Source organism: Lotus japonicus, chromosome 3 (assembly GCF_012489685.1).
Source record: "Lotus japonicus ecotype B-129 chromosome 3, LjGifu_v1.2".
In the NCBI taxonomy this organism is placed as follows: Eukaryota; Viridiplantae; Streptophyta; class Magnoliopsida; order Fabales; family Fabaceae; genus Lotus; species Lotus japonicus.
Window position 1 is genome coordinate 33,407,286 of NC_080043.1, and position 19,567 is coordinate 33,426,852.

At 39.0% G+C, this 19,567-nt stretch overlaps 1 protein-coding gene across 1 annotated transcript; it reads right to left on the reverse strand.

Annotated features, from left to right (window-relative positions):
- Positions 1-989: 989 nt before the first annotated feature.
- LOC130749512 (disease resistance protein RUN1-like) lies at positions 990-16,022 on the reverse strand. Its single transcript, XM_057602875.1, has 5 exons — positions 14,750-16,022; positions 5,386-6,481; positions 4,997-5,269; positions 4,011-4,874; positions 990-3,725 (listed from the first exon to the last, which is right to left on the reverse strand). The coding sequence occupies exons 1-5, from the start codon at positions 15,217-15,219 to the stop codon at positions 1,149-1,151; spliced, it is 5,280 nt and encodes a 1,759-aa protein (XP_057458858.1). The 5' UTR covers positions 15,220-16,022; the 3' UTR covers positions 990-1,148.
- Between the last annotated feature and the right edge of the window lie 3,545 nt (positions 16,023-19,567).

Here is a 19,567-nt window from a genome sequence, read left to right on the forward strand (position 1 = left end):
TAGTGTCTAACCAACTATCGTTGCTTCCATGTCCTCCACCATTGTCGTCTCTTTAGTTGTCGTTCGACCATTGCCATAGTACCTGCTTCCACTGATGACGACCCCGTTGATGCCTTCACATTTGGCATCATCTAACATGTTTACAAATATTCTGGTTGAAAAGGTTGACACTAAATATTTAGAAGAACAACCCTATAATGCTTTGCGTCGATGCTGATGCAAAATTTGGCGTCGGTGTCGCGGCGACGCTATAATGCGCCTTTCTTGCCGTGAGAAGGGGAAGAAGGGGAAAAAGGAGTACCAAAAGTGATGTGAAAGCCATGTAAGCACCATCACACTATTTGTCCTTATTTAAATTTGTTTTTAAGGACCAAATGATGCTATACAAAAAATTTAACCCAACACTAAGTTATTGTTAGACACAATGATAAAAACAAAGTTTATGAGATATTTTGCATTTGTCTGCAAGAAACTAATTTGTTCAAATTTAATTTGATATTTTTCTAATGCTTGTTATAGAAAACACACCATTTTAGCGCAGAAGAATAGTAATAGCTAGAGGGGGAAAAAGTACTTTCCTAGTGAAAACAAACGGTTGTTCCAAGTCATTATAGAAAAAACTAAGAGGTAAGCACACTTACTTCTTTTCACATTTATTTTTCTATCAATTTCTTACTTCTTTTTCTATCATATCATCTATTAAATCTCTTATTTTCTCTCTCTTTTCTTTCTATCTCTTTTCTCTGAACTCCATTCTAATTTTTAAAGAAGCGTGAATGAAGTGTATTGAAAAATTAACAACAATGATATCTTCACACTACAATTTCTCTTCCATCTTCTTTTAACTTGTTTCTTCCTATCTCTTCATTTCCTATCATATACACCTCATATCTTTCAATTTTCTCTCTTATTTTCGTATTTCTCTCCAATAGGTGGAGGTGAAGAGACATGAATAATTGATTTTCCAAAGGTTAATGAAGGCCAAGATCAATAGGAGCATAGGCATAACAATTGCATAAATAATGTGACACACATAGAGTACAATCAGATCATCATTTTACAAAAGCTACAAATCTTTTCAAAAAAAAAAGAAGCGACCAAATTCCTCATTGATTAGCAGCCTCATCATCATGAGTAACGTTATGGAGTTACAATGTTCTGTCCATGTCCAGAGCGAGCAAGATGGTATGTGCTTCAAAGACTCCATCTCTCTGTCCACTCAAGTATACTGCATTCATCAGATCATGAGACTCTTGTGAATTCTGGAAGGCTTCAATCCCAGCATCATAAAGCCCCTGCAATTCTTCACCTCTTCCTTTCAAAACAGCAGCTAGCTTTGTAACACCCTTGCACCCTTCTTTTCCACTCGAATTAGCAGATCTTGAGGGAGCCTCATCATCAGGAGTAACATGTTGTGGATCAGTTACTTTGTCCATGTCATCCAGAGCAAGCAATAGGGCATGTGCTTCGAGGACTCCATCCCTCACTCCTTGGAAATATACTGCACTCATCAGATCATGATCAGACTCTTGTGATTTCTGGAAGGCTTCAATCTCAGCATCATAGAGCCCCAGCAATTCTTCTCCTCTTTCTGTCAAAACAGCAGCTAGCTTCTTATGCTTCTTGCAACCTTCTTTTCCACTGTCTTTCTGCAAATCCAAGCCACTCAAAGTAGATTTTGAATTATTCCCTTGGTGCTGAGCAGACGTTGAAGATTCTCCTACCTCCATAGGGGACTTCATCTCTTCATGTCCCCCCCTCATACCCAACACATTACTCACTATTGCCTCTACATCCAGTGAGGGAAAGCTCAGCTTTGCTTCCTCAAGTCCGTTGATAATGCCATATTTGTATACCATCTTTTCTAGTTCAAGTTTTTCTACCTCAGACTCTGGGACTGGTGTCCCTTCAAACCTAGTAATATTACAGGCTGCAATATTCATGGTTGCTTCTATATCTAAAGTAGGAAAACTTTTCTTTGCTTCAACAAGTCCTTTCCTCATTCCACTTGAGAATATCGCCATTGTTGCTGCCTTATTTAACAAAGGGTCCAATATTGCCATTAGTTCCAAAGTGGGAAAGCTCAGCTTAGCTTCCTGGAGTGCATTGATAATTCCTTCTACGTATCTCTTCATTTCGGGTGTGGATAGTAGTTTCCCACACTCTGCAGGCACTGGTGGCAATTGGAACCTCATTCCCTTTTCAAGAGTTGCAGCCATAATTGTGTCAATATCTATAGTAGGAAACATGTTCTGAGCTTCAACAAGTCCATCCCTCATTCCCTTCAACAATATGACCTCCATCCTTCTTTCTTCCTCCTCCTGAGGATTGTTCCTCTGTATTTGTAGTACCTGATCTGAATTATTCCCTTGGTACTGAGCAGATGTTGAAGCTTCTCCTACCTTCATAGGGGACTTCATTTCTTCATGGGCCCTCATTCCCAACAACACATTACTCAATGTTGTCTCTACATCCAGTGGGGGAAAGCTTTGATGGCTAGAGCTTGTTGAAGCTTCTCCTCCTACTCCACCTCCTCCATTCACAGTGAACTTTAATTCTGCAAACCCCACTTTACTTAACACAAAATTCAGTATTGCATCTACGTCCAAAGTGGGAAAGCTCAGCTTTGCTTCCCGGAGTCCATTGACAACACCTACTATGTATGTCATCTGTTGAGGCGGCACTAGACCATCTGGGAGTGACCATGCAACCCTATTACCCTTATTTAAGGTTGCAATTAGAGTTTTCAGTATATCAAGAGCAGGAAAGCTTTTCTGTGCTTCAGAGAGTCCATCCACTATCCCCTCATGGAATATCGCCATCATAGGATCTCTTCTCTGTAAATTTATCACATGACTAGAGTTTGAACGTAAAGCTTCTTCTACATCTATAGGTCGATTAAATCCAGTATTTACAGGTACCAACGCGAGATCGCCAAAGTGAATTATCCTACCACTCTTATCTTCCTGAGCGTCTAAAAACTGTTTCAGTAGGGATTTATCATCTAGTGCTTTGCCTTGTGATACATCCTTAGCCTCCCTCGACATCTGCTCCAGATTTTGCAATAGAACATTCATTTGCTCCATAGCAAATTCTTTATCTTCAAAGTTATTATTTTCGAAGCCTCCCATTTGGAGCAAAGTATTTACATATGTGTCTTCTAGGCCCATCTCTTGTATCTTCTTCCTTATCTCCAACATAGGATCTCCACCAGTAGGTACTATTGTGGGTGATGATATGTTGTTGGCTATCATATCTGAGATATACCTTGGGTCAGGACACACGAACTGCACATCTTCCATGTTGGTTTCATTTTTGTACTCGAAAACACCCCAATTACTTAATGTCATGGTTGATGGGGCTTCATATGAAACCTGCACTTGATTCCAATCATGCACTAGAAATTCATCAAGGCCCTGCCACTCCTCTTCGCTGAACAAGAGTCGTAGATCGCAGACTAGTACATGTTCTGCTTCCATTCTGAAGCTGTAGCAGCCTTTGCGAGGCACACGTTTTCCATTGATGACCAGTTGGAGCTCAACAAGTTGATGCCGAGAATTTCTAGATGCTCCTTTCTCTTTACTAAACAACAGCGCTAAAGCAACAACAGGGAACTTCCCACGAGTCCAGAAACGTGGATTTCCTCGTTTGTCCCTCCAGTCAAACCAGTCTGGAATCTCAGTTGGGTGCATCACAACTTCTAATCCCGGTATCTCTTTTTTCACCTGTCATATAAGAAGAAGCTTCCACACTTACACTAAAATAAATAAGGAGAGAAAGAGAGAAATGAGAGATATGATATGTGACGTGATTGGAAAATAAGTTTAAAAACCGGTTTTTTGAATCTGAACCAGTTTGACAAAACTTAAAACAGTTTGGGAGTATAAAAAGTGGTTTGGTTCATATGAAAAAAACCATATGATTAGATTTGAATTGGATGTTGACTGGATTTTCAAAAATCCAAACTATGCACACCCTTACTAAGCACAAGCAATAAAGCAATAACATACCAGAAACCATAACATGTCTAATGTCTCTCTAGTTAAAGAGCAGCAGTCTCTTGCATCCACTTTTTGAATAGTAGATGGCAACTCTGAAATTTCTTCAAGCTTCTTGCAAAGATGGACATTAAGAATTCTCAAGCTTGTGCATTCAGGAATTTTCTGAAGCTCCTTGCACTCACTCACATCAAGACTTGTCAAGTGAACACACTCTTTAATGCATTCAGGGAGGGATACAAAGTTGTTATCCAATGCAATCAACTCTTCTAAGTTTGGAAAACATTTGAGAATTGCATCAAAATCTTCATCCGATAAACCACCACTTTCAAAATACAATGATTTTAAAGTTGAAGGACCATTGGCAGCTGCAGGGCTACGTGCAAAGTTTCTGAAGGATTCTCGAATGTTAGAACATCCTCCCAGTTTAAAAGTGACAACATTCTTTAACATGAATAAGCTATGTGGAATATATCTGAGTTTCCTGCAACCTATCATCTCTATAGAAGCAAGACCAGTAAGGTTACTGATAGAATCTGGCAGCTCTTCAACAACAGTATTTTTTATATCTATCTTCACTAACTGGTTCATCTTGTACACTATCTCTGGAAAATGTTTTAGTCTTGTGCATGAATTAAGGTCAAGGACTTCCAGAGATGGTAAATGCATGCTTCGCGGGAAATCTGTAAGCTTACCGCATCCAGCAGCACTTAAGTGAGCAAGTTTTTGGAGCAATACCACAGATTCATCAACCTTGATTAGGTTCTTGCAATAGTCAAGTCTTATTTCTATCAAATTTGGAACTTCAGACACACTAGGCATTGCAGTGATACATTCATTATGTGAGAAGTTCATGGTGGCCAGACTTGGAAATTTCTGCAAAAAGAAAAAGCCATCCAAATGATTAATAATTATTAGTATGTTTATGTGATTAACAAGTGAAGTTATTGTTAAATTTAAAACTGAAACAATAAGGATATATAGAAACAAGCTATTACCTGAAATGGCTTTTCCAGTGTAAGACAACTTCTACGCAAATTGAAGACAATGATTTTCTCCGGATTGAATTTTGGCGGGAAGGACTTTGAAGGGAACTCCTCCCAATCAAGCACCCTTAAATGATTTGGAAGATCTTTGGGCTCTGTTGAAAAGGACGTATTTCGAACAATGAGAATTCTGAGGCATTTCATCTTTCCAAAGGCGGTACCATTACACCCTACTTTTATTCGTTGGGGAGGATCAAGCATTACCCCTTCAATTTTATCACTTCCCTTCAATAAAGTTAATGAAAATAACATCAGTTCCAATTAGTTTTTCATATTGTCACCAATGACATATATAGACTACAATATATAAATAAATAAAAACAGAAGTTGATGATTCTTACCAAATCTCCAGTCAATACTTTAGTAACATCTTCATGCGACCATAACCTACTTCGTTTTCCAGGATTTTCTGGTGCCTCATCCCGAACAATCTCTCTACCCATATCTTGAATTAGGTCATGCATATTCAAACAACCATCTTCAAAAGTTAGGAGAGATTTTCTACCAAGTATATGAATATTTCGCAGTGCATATAGTTCCTTTAGTATCCTTTTAACATATTCTATTCTCTCCCCTTTGAAGAAGCAAGCTATATCCAAGAAAACTTGCTTGGCATTGGGCTCCAATCTTTCATAGCTTATTTTGAGAACGTCTTGAATCCGAGGATTCAGATTCATCTTGTATATATTTAATACACGCTCCCAATCTTCTTGACTTGATTCAGTGCGCAAATCGGAGCCTATGACTTCTAAAGCCAATGGAAGACCTTTTGCATAACATATTGCACGGGAAGATATATCTTCATAACCAATTTTAGGATCCTTATTCCCAAATGCATGATGACTGAAGAGCTGAAGAGATTGTTCATCATTAAGTTCCACCATCTTGTAAGACTTTTTAACTTGATGATGACGTAGCAAATTTTCATCCCTAGTTGTTATGATGATTATGCTACCCGAACCAAACCAATCACATCCACCTACCAAGTTATTCAATTGTTCTATATCATCAACATCATCAATAACCAGAAGAATTTTTTTCTTGTGAAGCCTGCGTTTTATTTCACGACTTCCTGCACTTGTACTGCCCAACTCAGTTTCTAGCACTTCAGACATCTTTAATAATAGAGTCTTCTGTAGATCTTCTGGGCCATTGGCTTTTTTTGATTTCTCTTTAACATTGGTAATAAAACTTGAGAATTCAAATTTGTCCACAAAATTGTTATACAAAGCTTTAGCAAGTTCAGTTTTCCCTATACCACCAAGTCCGTATATTCCCAGCATGCATACATTATCATCATCAGCCTTCACGTCTATGAGTGACTGCACCTCTTTCATGCGTTGCTCAAGTCCAAATGTGTGCTTAACATGAAGGCGTTTAGAAGCTATCTTAACATAAATCTGATTAACAATCTTTTCAACAAAAATTGTTTCAGACCTACAAGAATACAACACATCATTAGTTAAATTGCAGGATTTATTTCATTAGTGTAATAAGCGTAGTCACTCGATAAGAAATATAAAAACATAATTATTACATAAAATCAAAAAAAGATCAATGTCATTCTCAATAGATTTTTTTCTTCACAATGCAATAGTAAATATTACACATACCCTTATATAGTGATTTATTCATATTTTGACTTTAAGAAAAGATCATTGTCTGGAATTAACTATTGATATGTATAGAAAGAGTAGAGAAGAGAGAAGTTGAGTAGAGAGAATTAAATGAGAAATAAAGTACATTTAGAGGTTGTTTGGTAAGATAAAAAGAGAATAGAGATGGAGGGGAGAGTGTTACTTTTTGCCTTTAAAAACAATTATTTCTAATTTAAAACACCTTATGGCAGTTAGAAGTTAATTACTGGCGGTCTCAAACTGCTAGTAAAGTGCAATTGGGAGAGAGAAAAAAAGTCAAATAAAGTACGAAAAAACGTGATTTCTAGCGGTTTTGATCTAATTAGAGGTTTCAGACCGCAAGTAAAGTACGAAACTCTGAAAAAAAAAATCAAGCACTCACCCATCTCTCTCCAATTTGGAGACACCAAAAAAGTGGTGGGTCCCACCACTTTTTCTCCACCCTATCTTCCTCCTCCCACTCACCAAACACACATACTTCCTAATCTTTCTCTACCCAAACCTCCCTCTACCAAACAAAGCAGAAATGAAATGAGACATTGAATGTGGACTAAAGTGTAGTTTAAGCTTGTTCACCATGCGATGAGATTAGTTATAGCTTAGTAATTAGCCAAATCAGCATAGTTAGTTACAGCTTATCTGAGTTAGCATTGTTAGTTACTAGATGATAGTTATTCTGTAATAAGTTAGTTACTGATGAACAAACTATTAGAGATAAATAGGCATAATACGGGATATTCCTTTGTAATTATTCAACATATTTTGTAATATTCCTTAGCATATTTTGTACTTTTCCTATTGTAAATAACATTGTCTACCTCATGCACAATTTGTGGTGAGAGTTATCATATATTACATGGTATCAAGTTTTGGGCCGCCACCATTCTTCCATTCTCTCCAGCTGCTGCCTTAAAATACGCACCACGCGCCTCGAAATTCGTGTTGCGTCGCCTTGTAATCTGTGCCAAACAGCCGTCAGACACGTGCCTGACAACCACCAGATCTGTCCTCGGCGTCGCCGAAAAGCTCCTCTTGTTTTCTGTGCGTGCAGCCAAAACAGTCCTCGTGCTCCACGCCTCCACCGACAACCTGCTCTCTTTCCGTGCTAGCCGCCGCCACAGACCTCGTGCTCTGCGCCGCCCAATAACAAACTCTTTGCTTTCCATGCGCGCAGCGACAAATTACATTGGATTCCGTGCGCCTCCTTTTTCTTGCGCAAGATATTGCACGCCGTCAATTCTGTATAAGATATCGTGCGCTGCCGTTTTCCTGCACCATATTCCGCGTCGCCGTTTTTCTCCTCAAATTTCAGCGCCTTGACTTTTGAAGGTTGACCGAAGACTTTTGATTGTTGACCAAAAACTTTGACAGTTGATCGGAGACTTTGACCTTTGACTTTTTCCAGACATCGTTTACTGTTGGCTTTTCCAGTCGTTGTTGATCGTTAAGTTTTTTGGTCAATTGTTAACTTTTCCATCAAGCAGTTGATTTTTCCAGCCTAGTTGACTTTTTCCCTTTTCTACTTTGGTGCATATGATAACAGTGAAACTCAAACCTGATAATTTCCTTCTCTGGCGTAAACAAGTTACCGCTCTTCTTCCGGATCAAAACCTGTTTGATATGGTTGATGCAACAATTGATCTCCCGTCAGAGTTTGTGCTGCAGACTTTTGCACAAACTGTCTCCCCAACTTTGCGTAATGGTGTTCCCATTCCAAATCCTCTTTTTGCTCAATGGCAGACTCGCAATCATAATGTCAACAATCAACTTCTTTCCTCCCTGCATGAGGAGGCCTTATCTGAGATTGTCAGTGCAACCAAATATTCTGGCATTTTTTGGTCAATTGTCGACTTTTCCATCAAGCAGTTGATTTTTCCAGCCTAGCTGACTTTTTCCCTTTTCTACTTTGGTGCATATGATCATAGTGAAACTCAAACCTGATAATTTCCTTCTCTGGCGTAAACAAGTTACCGCTCTTCTTTCGGATCAAAACTTGTTTGATATGGTTGATGCAACAGTTGATCTCCTGTCAGAGTTTGTGCTGCATACTTTTTCACAAACTGTCTCCCCGGCTTTGCGTAATGGTGTTCCCATTCCAAATCCTCTTTTTGATCAATAGCAGGCTCGCATTCGTAATGTCAACAATCTGCTTCTTTCCTCCCTACATGAGGAGGCCTTATATGAGACTGTCAGTGCAACCACTACTCATGATGTTCGGAATGCTCTAAACTCTGCTTATGTTTGGCGTAGCAAGGCACATGAACTGCATCTCCGTGATGAACTCAACCTCATGCGAAGTGGTTCTCTCTATGTTTCTGAGCACAGACGAAAATTCTGCAACACTTGTGATCAGTTGGCGGCTATTGGTGCACATGTGGCTAATGATGACAAAGTTCATTGGTTTCTTCGTGGTCTTGGCCCCTCATATGCTAATTTTTCCACAAGTCAGCTTGATCAAGTACTCTGCCTTTATTTACTGATTTCTTTGTAAGGTCGAGAGCCATGCTATTTTTTAGGCTTTTCTTGAGGAATCAGTGACCCCTTCGCCCTGTTGTCTTCCATGCGAGTAATCAGACTCGCTCTTTTGGCAATCAGTCTTCCCATGGTGGTAACTGTGGAAATTCTGGTGGATGTTCCTGTGGTGGAAACCGTGACAACTCCAATGGTGTATCTCGTCAGCGTCGCAACAATGGTGGTTCTGGTCGCCATGGTTCCTATACTCCTCGGTGTCCAATGGTCCTTTGTTTTGTCCATTTGGTGATGTCTCAGATTCCTTGCCAGTTCCTCATGATGATACACCACCTTCGTCGGCTCCTGCTTCTACAACACCGAGAGCCACTCCTCCTACTGTGGCTCAGGCTCCGCCTGCTTCACCGCCGACCACATCTCCTGCTGTGGCTCAGGTTCCCCTTGCTCTGGTTGTTTCTCACCCGCGGACTCAATCTCAGAATGGTATTTTTCGGCTAAATACATGTAATGCCTTGGTTCATGCTTAGCTTATTGGTCTTCTCACTGCTTTGCATACTGTTACTGATCCAAAGGGATTCAAATTTGCTATGAAGCATCCTCACCAGTTGGCAAGCATGGAGGATGAACTTTCTGCTCTTCATAAGAACTGCACTTGGACTTTGGTTCTTCGTCCTTTGACTACAGATGTTGTTGGCAGTATATGGTTTTTTCGCAGAAAATTCAAAAGTAACGGGGTTGTTGAGCGCTTAAAAGCGTGTTTGGTAGCTTAGAGTTTCACGCAGATTCCAGGGTTTGATTACTCCCTTACTTTCATTCATGTTGTCAAAGCGACTACTGTACGCCTTATTTTATCTTTTGTCGTGCTTAATGGTTGACAGCTTCATTAGTTGGATGTAAAAAATGCTTTCCTTAATGGTCATCTCACTGAAACTGTTTATATGGAACAACCCCCTGGTTTTGTTGATAGTCATTTCTGGACTTATGTGTGTCGATTGAACAAGGCTCTCTACGGCCTCAAACAAGCGCCTCGTGCTTGGTTTCAACTATTGAGCTCGTTTCTCATGAGCTATGGTTTTGTGTGAAGTCGGGCTGATCTATCCTTGTTCTTCTTCTACAAAGGACGTATCACTCTATATCTTCTCGTGTATGTGGATGACATCATTCTTACTGGTAGCAATCCCTCTCTTCTGACTCAGTTTATTGTTCGTCTCAATGCTGAGTTCGCCATTAAATATTTGGGTAAGCTTGACTACTTTCCTGGTCTTGAGATCACTTTGACTGTTGATGACTTGTTTTCGGGATAGGCCAAATATGCTCATGATTTTACTTCCCGTGCTATGATGCTTGAGGTCAGTCATGTTTGGACGCCCGTGGCTGCCGGTTCTCATCTTGTCATCTTTGGTGAGGCTTACTCCAATCCTACAAACTATCGCTCTTTGGTTGTGGCCTTGTTGTACATGACTATTACTCGTCTTGACTTATCTTATGTTGTTAATATGGTGAGTAAGTTTCTTCAGGCTCCAACTGTTGACCACTTTCAGACTGTTTAACGTATTATCTGTTATTTATGTGGCACAAAAAACATTTCAATCTTACGTTTCGTCGTACCTCTTCCCCCGCTGTTTTCTGTTATAGTGATGCTGATTGGGCTCGCTGCATGAACACTCCTCGCCCTACTTATGACTATGCTATTTTTCTTGGTGATAACCTCTTGTCTTGGAGGGCGAAGAAACAACCTATTGTTGCTCGCTCTAGTTGTGAATCTGAGTATCGAGCTATGGCTAATACTGCTTCTGAGCTAGTTTGGTTACTTAATCTTCTTCACGAGCTTCGTGTTCGGTTGTGGGAGACTCCTCTTCTTATCAATGACAACCAGAGTGCTTTGTTTATGGCTCAGAATCCTGGTCCTCATAAGCATGTCAAACACATTGATTTGGATTGTCACTTCATTCGCGAGTCGGTTGCCTCCGGTCAATTAATAGCTCGCTATGTCCCTACTTCACTCCAACTTGCTGATATTTTCACTAAGGATTAAGGTGTTGCCTCGTCCGTTGTTTGAACTTTTTAGTTCCAAGCTTCAAGTTGGTCTTAATTCAATGCTAAGCTTGACGGGGGTGTTAGAGATAAATAGGCATTATATCCTACGTGATATTCCTTTATTATTATTCAACATATTTTGTAATATTCCTTAGCATATTCTGTACTTTTTCTATTATAAACAATATTGTCTACCTCACACAGAATTTGTGGTAAGAGTTATCACATCTTACACTAACATTCAGACTTCAGAAGAAGAAGAATGAAAATCTGTTCTCTTTCTTTTCTTCAAGCTGTTTTACAACTTCGTTGATCTTCTTCCATTTATGGGTTTCAATTTAATTTTATGGTATTAGAGCTTCGATGCTAGGACTTTTATTCATGATGTCGTCGAGACCACAAGGTTCTTAGAATAATCAATAACAAAAGGAAATGATTCCATCTGATCATCCATTGAAAAATGCTTCAAGCCACTACTATTTTCCTCCATGAATTCAGTTCTCAAAGGATCGAATTACCATTTTAGGCACTTCTATGAAGAGAGCGACTATCGAAATGAACAAGTAGAGATTCCTCGATGGCAGCATTTAGGTAGCGTTTGGAAACATAACAGAACAGGACATAATAGAACAGAACAATACGGGATGGAACAGGACAATAATGTCATGTACACTGTGTTTGGTAAATACATCACGAACAGATCAGAACCATAAAGATAATTACACATATACCCCTATTATTTATTGTTTTATTAAGCTTTTAAAATTGTTTTCCATTGAATATTGTTTCGTATATACTGTGTATATTATTTTAAAGGCTAAAAAGCATTTTTGACCCCTGATGTTTTAAGTTTGTGCAAATTCTGCCCTACTCTATTTTTGTCGACGTTTCTACCCCTCATGTTTTCAAACAGTGCATCGTCTACCCCTCTGTCAGTCAGACTTTCTCAGGAGAGGTTCCTGAGTGGATTGGAGAGATGAAGAGGAGTATATGAAGTTGATGATGATCAAAGAAATGATATAAATTAAATTTGCTTGATTTATATATCAATTATGTATGTAACTGAATTGGTTAAATGCATGTTTTGCTACTTACAAGTCTTGAGTTTGAATCTCTCATGCCCATTTTTTCTAATTTCACTTGTAATTTTCACGTGGCAGGTCCAAAAAATATTTAAAAAATCCACATCATCTCATTCTGTTAGTTTTTTAACGTCTGACTGACGGAGGGGTAGACGGTGCACTGTTTGAAAACATGAGGGATAGAAACATCGACAAAAATATAGTAGGGGAATAATTTGTACAAACTTGAAACATCAGGGGCCAATAGTGTTTTTTATCCTATTTTAAATGAACTTTTTATTCAAAATTTAGATTGATTATAACATTTGAGAAGGAAAAGATGATTAGGTTTTTCTTCTCCCACACAAAACGTGCAAGCCTGCAACAACAGCTTTTATGGTTTCTACACTTTTCATGGCTATTTTCTCTCACAGCCGTCGGCAAGCTCCCATCGCATGCAATCAATCCGCCACGGCGCCACCGGACCTCCACCACGCCGCGACCAGTGATCACCGCGACTAGGGACCATCACGCCCAGTGGCCAGATCTGCCGCCGTGGATGCTCAGGCCACCGCGCGTCCCTCTTCCTTCGTGAGAGCACTGGTGTACAAAAATGCAATTTGTTTTTTGTCCCAAGAAATAAGACATTGAGCAAAATGAATGCAGAAAAAAAAAACAGAAAGAAGACGTAACAGATAAGGGCTTGATGAGAAACAGAGGAGAGGGAAGGGTAAAGATCAGGAAATATGAGAATAGGTTGGGGTTATTTCTGTCTTTTTAAAATTTTTAATAAGGTGTTTCGTTCCGTTCTCTTCCGTTCCACCTTTTTCTATGGAACCAAAGTGTACCGTTCCTAAAGCTTTTTGTCTCATTCTGTTCCATCTTAAAAACATGACAAACACGGAACGGAACCAATATGTCATGCTCCGTCCCGTTCATATATGTCTCATTGATGAAAGCTCTGTAGTCATTAATGCAACTGAGGTTAGGAAGCCTTATGCATCACATTGATCTTATGGAAGAGGTAAACCTACAAGGGTTTGTTCCTTTTGTGGTTGTGTTGGCCATACTATGGAGGTGTGCTATAGAAAGCACAATTTTCCCACAGGCTCTAAGCTCACGTCAAGTTCTTCTAACATAAATGCAGTTGATGTGGAAATTGAGTAGAATCAGGTTCAAGGTTCATTGGATAATCATCAGTCAAACTTTCCACCCTCCCTGCGCGGCCAACCCCTCATCTCGTCCCTCTTTCCTCACTTCCCTTGACGTACCTTCTTTCACGTGCGTTTTCAAGGGCCTAACATCCAGGGATTTCTCTTCCCTTCTACAGTGGTTGTTGGTCGTGGGAATTTCCTCTATGGCCTCGCCCTTCAGGTACCTCTGTGTCGGCCTCAATCCTTTGTACACATTCATCATTCGCGTGCCTCTCATCGACCTTTGCTATGCTCTTCCTGTTCAGATCGGTGCTTGATGTTTCACAGATTTATGCTGGGATTGTTTGGGGTCGTGATGGTGGGGCATCAGGGGTTGAGGGAGGGTGTTACAGGTTTCTCCTCTATGTCATGATTCTGGCGCGGTGGTTTGTTGGTTATGGTGGCCAGTGATTTTTGGATTTGCTTTGGGCTTTATTTCAAAGGCATCGGTGATGGAGTGGTGTTTCGTGGGGTTGAGGAATGGTCCATGTCGTGTTGGAAAAAAGCTAGTAGGGTACGACGATGCGGCTTATAGGATTCTGTTTAGTTGAACTGTTCGTCACATCTTGTTTCACAGTGGAGGTCGTTGAAGCTACGGTTGCTTTCTGTAGGACTGTTGGGACTTCTCTTTGAGAATTGTAGTTGCGGCCTGAGATGGTTTGAAGGTTTTGATGGGGATGCCGTCAGTTGTTGTTTGTTGTATGGCCGGTCCAGTTTTTTTTTGTCTTTCTTAGTTTTTATTATTTGTATGTTTTTTATATGATTATTTGTTTATATGTTTATTATATAATATGTGTATATTTATAAAAAAATATATTTGAATAAGAAAGAGTTTTAAGTAACTTTTGAATAAATATTCATCAAAGTGAACAAATATAATCATAAATTTTGAAAAAAATATTGACTATATTATAATTTATGAATGTTAAATTAATGCTATAAGTTATATGCGTTGTATTTATTATTTCTTATACATTTTTTATATTGATACACTATAATATCAAAGAAAAAAAGTTAAACAAAAAATCCAATCAATCCAACCATATATATTGGATCAGATTGAATCCAACCCATATATATTGGATCGGTTCAAATTTGAATTTTGAGATAAATGTATTAGATGATAAAATTATAAAACCGATGAAATTCAATCAGATTGTTTTTCCCTTCAAACAGAACTAATTCATTCCGCGAACACCCTATTGAAAGGAGTTTTTTCTCAACTCCTATATATTTTTGCTTTTAAAAAAAAAATTATAATGAACATGAAACTTATGTACCTATTATGTACCAAAAAAACTTATGTACCTATTGGAAGCATGGTGCCCAGATATTTGACATATACCATTCAAAGCTAGTCTCCATGTTTCGACTTTCTCGGAGCTTTGGCCAAATCTCTCCTCGTGGGCAGTCATTGCTTCAGCGTAGTTCGCAGTCTGATGTCGTACGACGGTCGGCTCAATGAGGTAAAAAATTGGAAAAACATGTTGTTCATAGCCAATCCTCCTTGAGTAAATCTTGTAAAGTTCATCAAGACAACGCGTGGAAGACGCGTAATTCACACAAAACACAACAATTAAAACCTTGGATTCTTCAATGGCTTTGGAAACAGCAGGTGAAATAACATCCCCTGCCTCCATTATCTCATCATCAATGAATGTTTTGATCCCCTTCTGCATCAGCTCTTTAAGAAAACATTCTATAAAGGTGTCTCGTAAAACTTCACCTCTAAGACTGATGAAAACATCATAGGTGAAATTGTGAGACTTACCTGCCATAATGAGAATTAAACAACTCCTTATTAATGATCTTCTCCTGTGCGTACGTATGCGTGGAGGATTTGGGTAATGGTTTTAAACTGGTTGGGCAAGTGTTCTGTTTCTCCAGAGGTGAGGATGAGGTTTTCTTTTTTGTCAATGGAAGTGAGATTGAGGAGATAAGGATGAGGTTTTCTTTTGAGGAGATAAGGATGAGGTTTTCTTTTTTGTAGTAGAATTTTGAGGAGATAAGGATGAGGTTTTCTTTTTTGTCAATGGAAGTGAGATTGATTGATAAAAAGGGGACAAAGGCCGAGCCCACAACGGAAGGAGACAAGCTGCACTGCTAGAGCAAAATACACAAAGTCTGGAAAAGTATCACTTTGAGAGAGGCTCTAGTTCTCGCCTCCAGTCTACAGCTGGGCAAATGCATCTTTGCTTCTGACTGCAAGGAATTGATCTCCTTAGTCACCTCCTTCAAAATGGACTGGTCTATCAGTGCTATCCTTCTTGACATACAGGAGCTAAGGAGCTGACTTAGTGAACCTAAATTTGTGTGGGTTGGAAGAGGGTCTAACTATCAAGCTCACCTTGCTCAATCAAATTATTTTGGATCCCAAAGACACGGTAGAAGGTAAAGCTAGAAGGTTGCTTCTGAGTTGGTTGTCCTTTCCCTCCCCTCACTAGTCCTAGTCTCCTAGCCGTACGATGAGCTCCAGTATGAGTAGATGGTTGCTTTTAATTTTCTCTGCTTTAACTATTATGTCAGGTGGCGTAGGGGCCACCTTGCATTAATGCTTGGGCCCATGTGCCATGTACTGCCACTTTCCCAAAGCAACTATTAAGTCTCGATCGGTGTAATGATTCATTCATATGTACCTTGCTGAGTTGCTTTCTGCAAAATGTTCAAACACATGGATGGTATTATTGTTGGAAAATATAGCAATAGATCATGCAGAATGCCTTTTCTTTTTCACTGGAGTCTGGAGTTTACCTCCCTAAATTTGAAATGCATGTGTGATGGGTGTTTGGAGAGTCATGAGAGAGAGATCATATTACCATGCATCAAATCGATCAATGCATAATTAACTAGTATTTAGGCAGTTGACCCGTGCGATACATGAAGAATTTTAATTCGAATCAACTACTAATCATTATCATTGACTATAGATGAGGATTGATATATATGGAATACATGTATTTTTTACTGATCATAATTATTTTCTATTGATGTTTTTACATATCATCTTCAGTTTGGACATTAATTAGATAATTTTCCAATATCAATTGTGCTTCACGCTCTTTGTGTGTTGTTTGGCACAATCTTGCATGTAAATGGCAAGGAAATAATTTGCACAAATAGGTGATCTTGTAGGTGTGATCTCAGGTGCAATCTTGCATGTAAAACTTAAACAAAAATTCATGCCAAGTTGTATATTCATAGAGAGAGAAAATCATGAGAACATTTCTCTCATCCTAGAGACAAAAACATCAGACACAAAATACAATAGACTATTGAATTCCCCTACCATTTAGATAAGACTTAGAAACTACACATTTCCAGTATTCAAAATCAACAGTAAAAGCAACTCAAGGAAGTGATCAGAATCAAGTATAGTTACTCCAACCAAGATCAATTGAATACCTGCATCAATAATCACGGTTGACATTAGTTTATCTCCTAGAAAATGATATATACACATGGAATCAGTCATACTCCTATGAAATAAGTTAACTAAATTACCATGAAATGAATTAGTTTTACCTATTGTCTACAATCTCCATAAGTATTGCAATAATATGCCCTCATAGAGTCTACAACGAATCCAGATAAACAGATTGAAGCCAATACCCACTTGAAACTGATTTAGCTTAGATAATTGCTCAGTAATGAACATGACTGCAAGAGCTTAATGACTTATGCAGTTTGCAACTAAGTAACCCCATGACTACTAACATTTAGTACATGTTATTAGGAATATGCTCCTTATGGTCTAAATTTATTTGCAGGGAAGCTGTTTTAACTTGTTAGCCAGATTTTTCTTGATACAGGATAGAGAAAGTTATACTTTACATAAAAATGCCTTTACATGAAATGTTTTGGGGAATTTAATGTTAGAAATTTGAGAATGAGTGATATATGTGTTTTGGTAAATAACTTATTAAGTGTTTATTGCCTAAGCTCTTTTCACATAAGATATTACTCATAAGCTAATCTAAGAAACTTATTGCAATAGGCCTAAAATAGTTTATAAGTGTAAGATCAAGTTTTGATCTAGTAGTACAACTCTATGTTTTGATGATTACAAGTTAACCTTTTGATATGAACAATTGTGGTACTCTAACGTGTTTTTCTGAGTGTGCTATTTACAGGCTCTGACCCCTATTCAATCTCACACAAATCAGAAGCACTGTGCTTAAAGAGTGTCCCAAGCAACGCTTTCGCATTCACCATGTTCAGTATGAGCAGTGGAAAAGCTTCAGAAGTTCTGAAGTTATACAAACTCTGATGTGGACTCAGTCACTAGAAGTTCTGAAGATCCAGAAGTTCAGACAACCAAGAAACACTGAAGGTTCAGATGTTCTGAAGGTGTAGAAGACTCTGAAGATCCAGAAGCTGAATAGTGGAAACTCTGATGTCCAGAAGCAAGAAACTCTGAAGACCATGTACTTCCCTCTGAGTTCAGAATCAGAAGATACAATGGTCAGAGGATCTATGCTTTCCCTTTGACTCTGATCAACCGGCTTCACAAGTTCCAACATGAAGCATTCCCCTGATCAGAAGTCTCCTAGGTTTAAAGGTCAAGTCGCTATCCAAGTACAAAAGCAACTGTACCTTCCTGACGACCTACCTAACAGTCTCAGACACAGCAGAAGCTGGAATTTCCAGAACTGCCCTCCAACGGTAGCATTTCCATGCAGCGTTCAAACCCTAATCCTTGGAGTATAAATAGAGGCTGAATATTGAAAGATGCGGTTGGAAGAATTTACACAAGCACAAGCTATATTCAAAAACCTCCGAGCATTCTTTCATCTGAAATTCATTGTGTTTACTATCAGCTTTTTAGAAGCAAATTTCTTGTAAACATTTCTTTGATAAACAGTTTGTTTAGTTCCTTTAGGAGATCAAGGTTGATCGGATCCTAGAGAAGACTAAGAGAGTGAATCTTAGTGTGAGCTAAGTCAGTGTAATTGTTAGTCACTTGTAGGTTTCAAGTGCAGTTGTAACTCTTGCCTGATTAGTGGATTGCCTTCATTCTAAGAAGGAAGAAATCACCTTAACGGGTGGACTGGATTAGCTTGAGTGATTTATCAAGTGAACCAGGATAAAATCCTTGTGTGCTTTTCTATCTCTTATCTTTAGCACTTAAGTTCTCGAAAGATTTGTCAAAATCTTTAAGGTGGAAGCTTTATCTTGAAAACGCTATTCAAACCCCCCCCTTTCTACCGTTTTTCATACCTTCAATTGATATCAGAGCGCAAGTTCTGATTACCACACCTAACAGTGTTCAGTGATCCGGGCCGGTGTGAAAAACAATGGCTGCCACCACCAGTGAAACTCAAAGAGATGGTTACAATGCAAAGCCTCCCATGTTCGACGGTCAAAGGTTCGAATATTAGAAAGATAGACTGGAAAGTTTCTTTCTGGGTTTCGATGCAGATCTCTGGGATATTATAGTGGATGACTACGAGCGTCCAGTTGATGCAGATGGCAAGAAGATCCCAAGGTCAGAGATGACTGCAGATCAAAAGAAGCTCTACTCACAACATCACAAAGCAAGAGCAATTCTTCTAAGTGCTATTTCTTATGAAGAGTACCAGAAGATTACAGATCGTGAGTTTGCAAAAGGCATTTTTGAATCTCTGAAGATGTCTCATGAAGGAAACAAGAAAGTTAAAGAATCAAAGGCATTGTCTTTGATCCAAAAGTATGAATCCTTCGTCATGGAGCCAAATGAGACCATTGAAGAAATGTTCTCCAGATTTCAGTTGCTTGTAGCTGGAATACGACCTCTCAACAAGAGCTACACAACAAAAGATCATGTCATAAGGGTTATCAGGAGTCTTCCTGAAAGCTGGATGCCTTTAGTGACTTCAATAGAGCTCACGAGAGATGTTGAGAATATGAGTTTAGAAGAACTCATCAGCATTTTGAAATGCCATGAGCTGAAGCGTTCTGAGATGCAAGATCTGAGGAAAAAGTCTATAGCCTTGAAATCCAAATCTGAAAAGGCTAAGGCTGAGAAGTCAAAGGCTCTTCAAGCTGAAGAAGAAGAATCTGAAGAAGTATCAGAAGATTCTGATGAAGATGAGCTGACTCTGATCTCCAAGAGACTCAACCGCATCTGGAAGCACAGGCAGAGCAAGT

Excerpts from the sequence above, each read along its gene's own strand:
- LOC130749512 (XM_057602875.1), bottom strand. The coding sequence starts at position 15,219 with ATGGCAGGTAAGTCTCACAATTTCACCTATGATGTTTTCATCAGTCTT. Across the intron at positions 5,270-5,385 it reads AAGTATTGACTGGAGATTTG|GGAAGTGATAAAATTGAAGG; the intron begins GTAAGAATCATC and ends ACTTTATTGAAG. Across the intron at positions 3,726-4,010 it reads TAGACATGTTATGGTTTCTG|GTGAAAAAAGAGATACCGGG; the intron begins GTATGTTATTGC and ends CTTATATGACAG.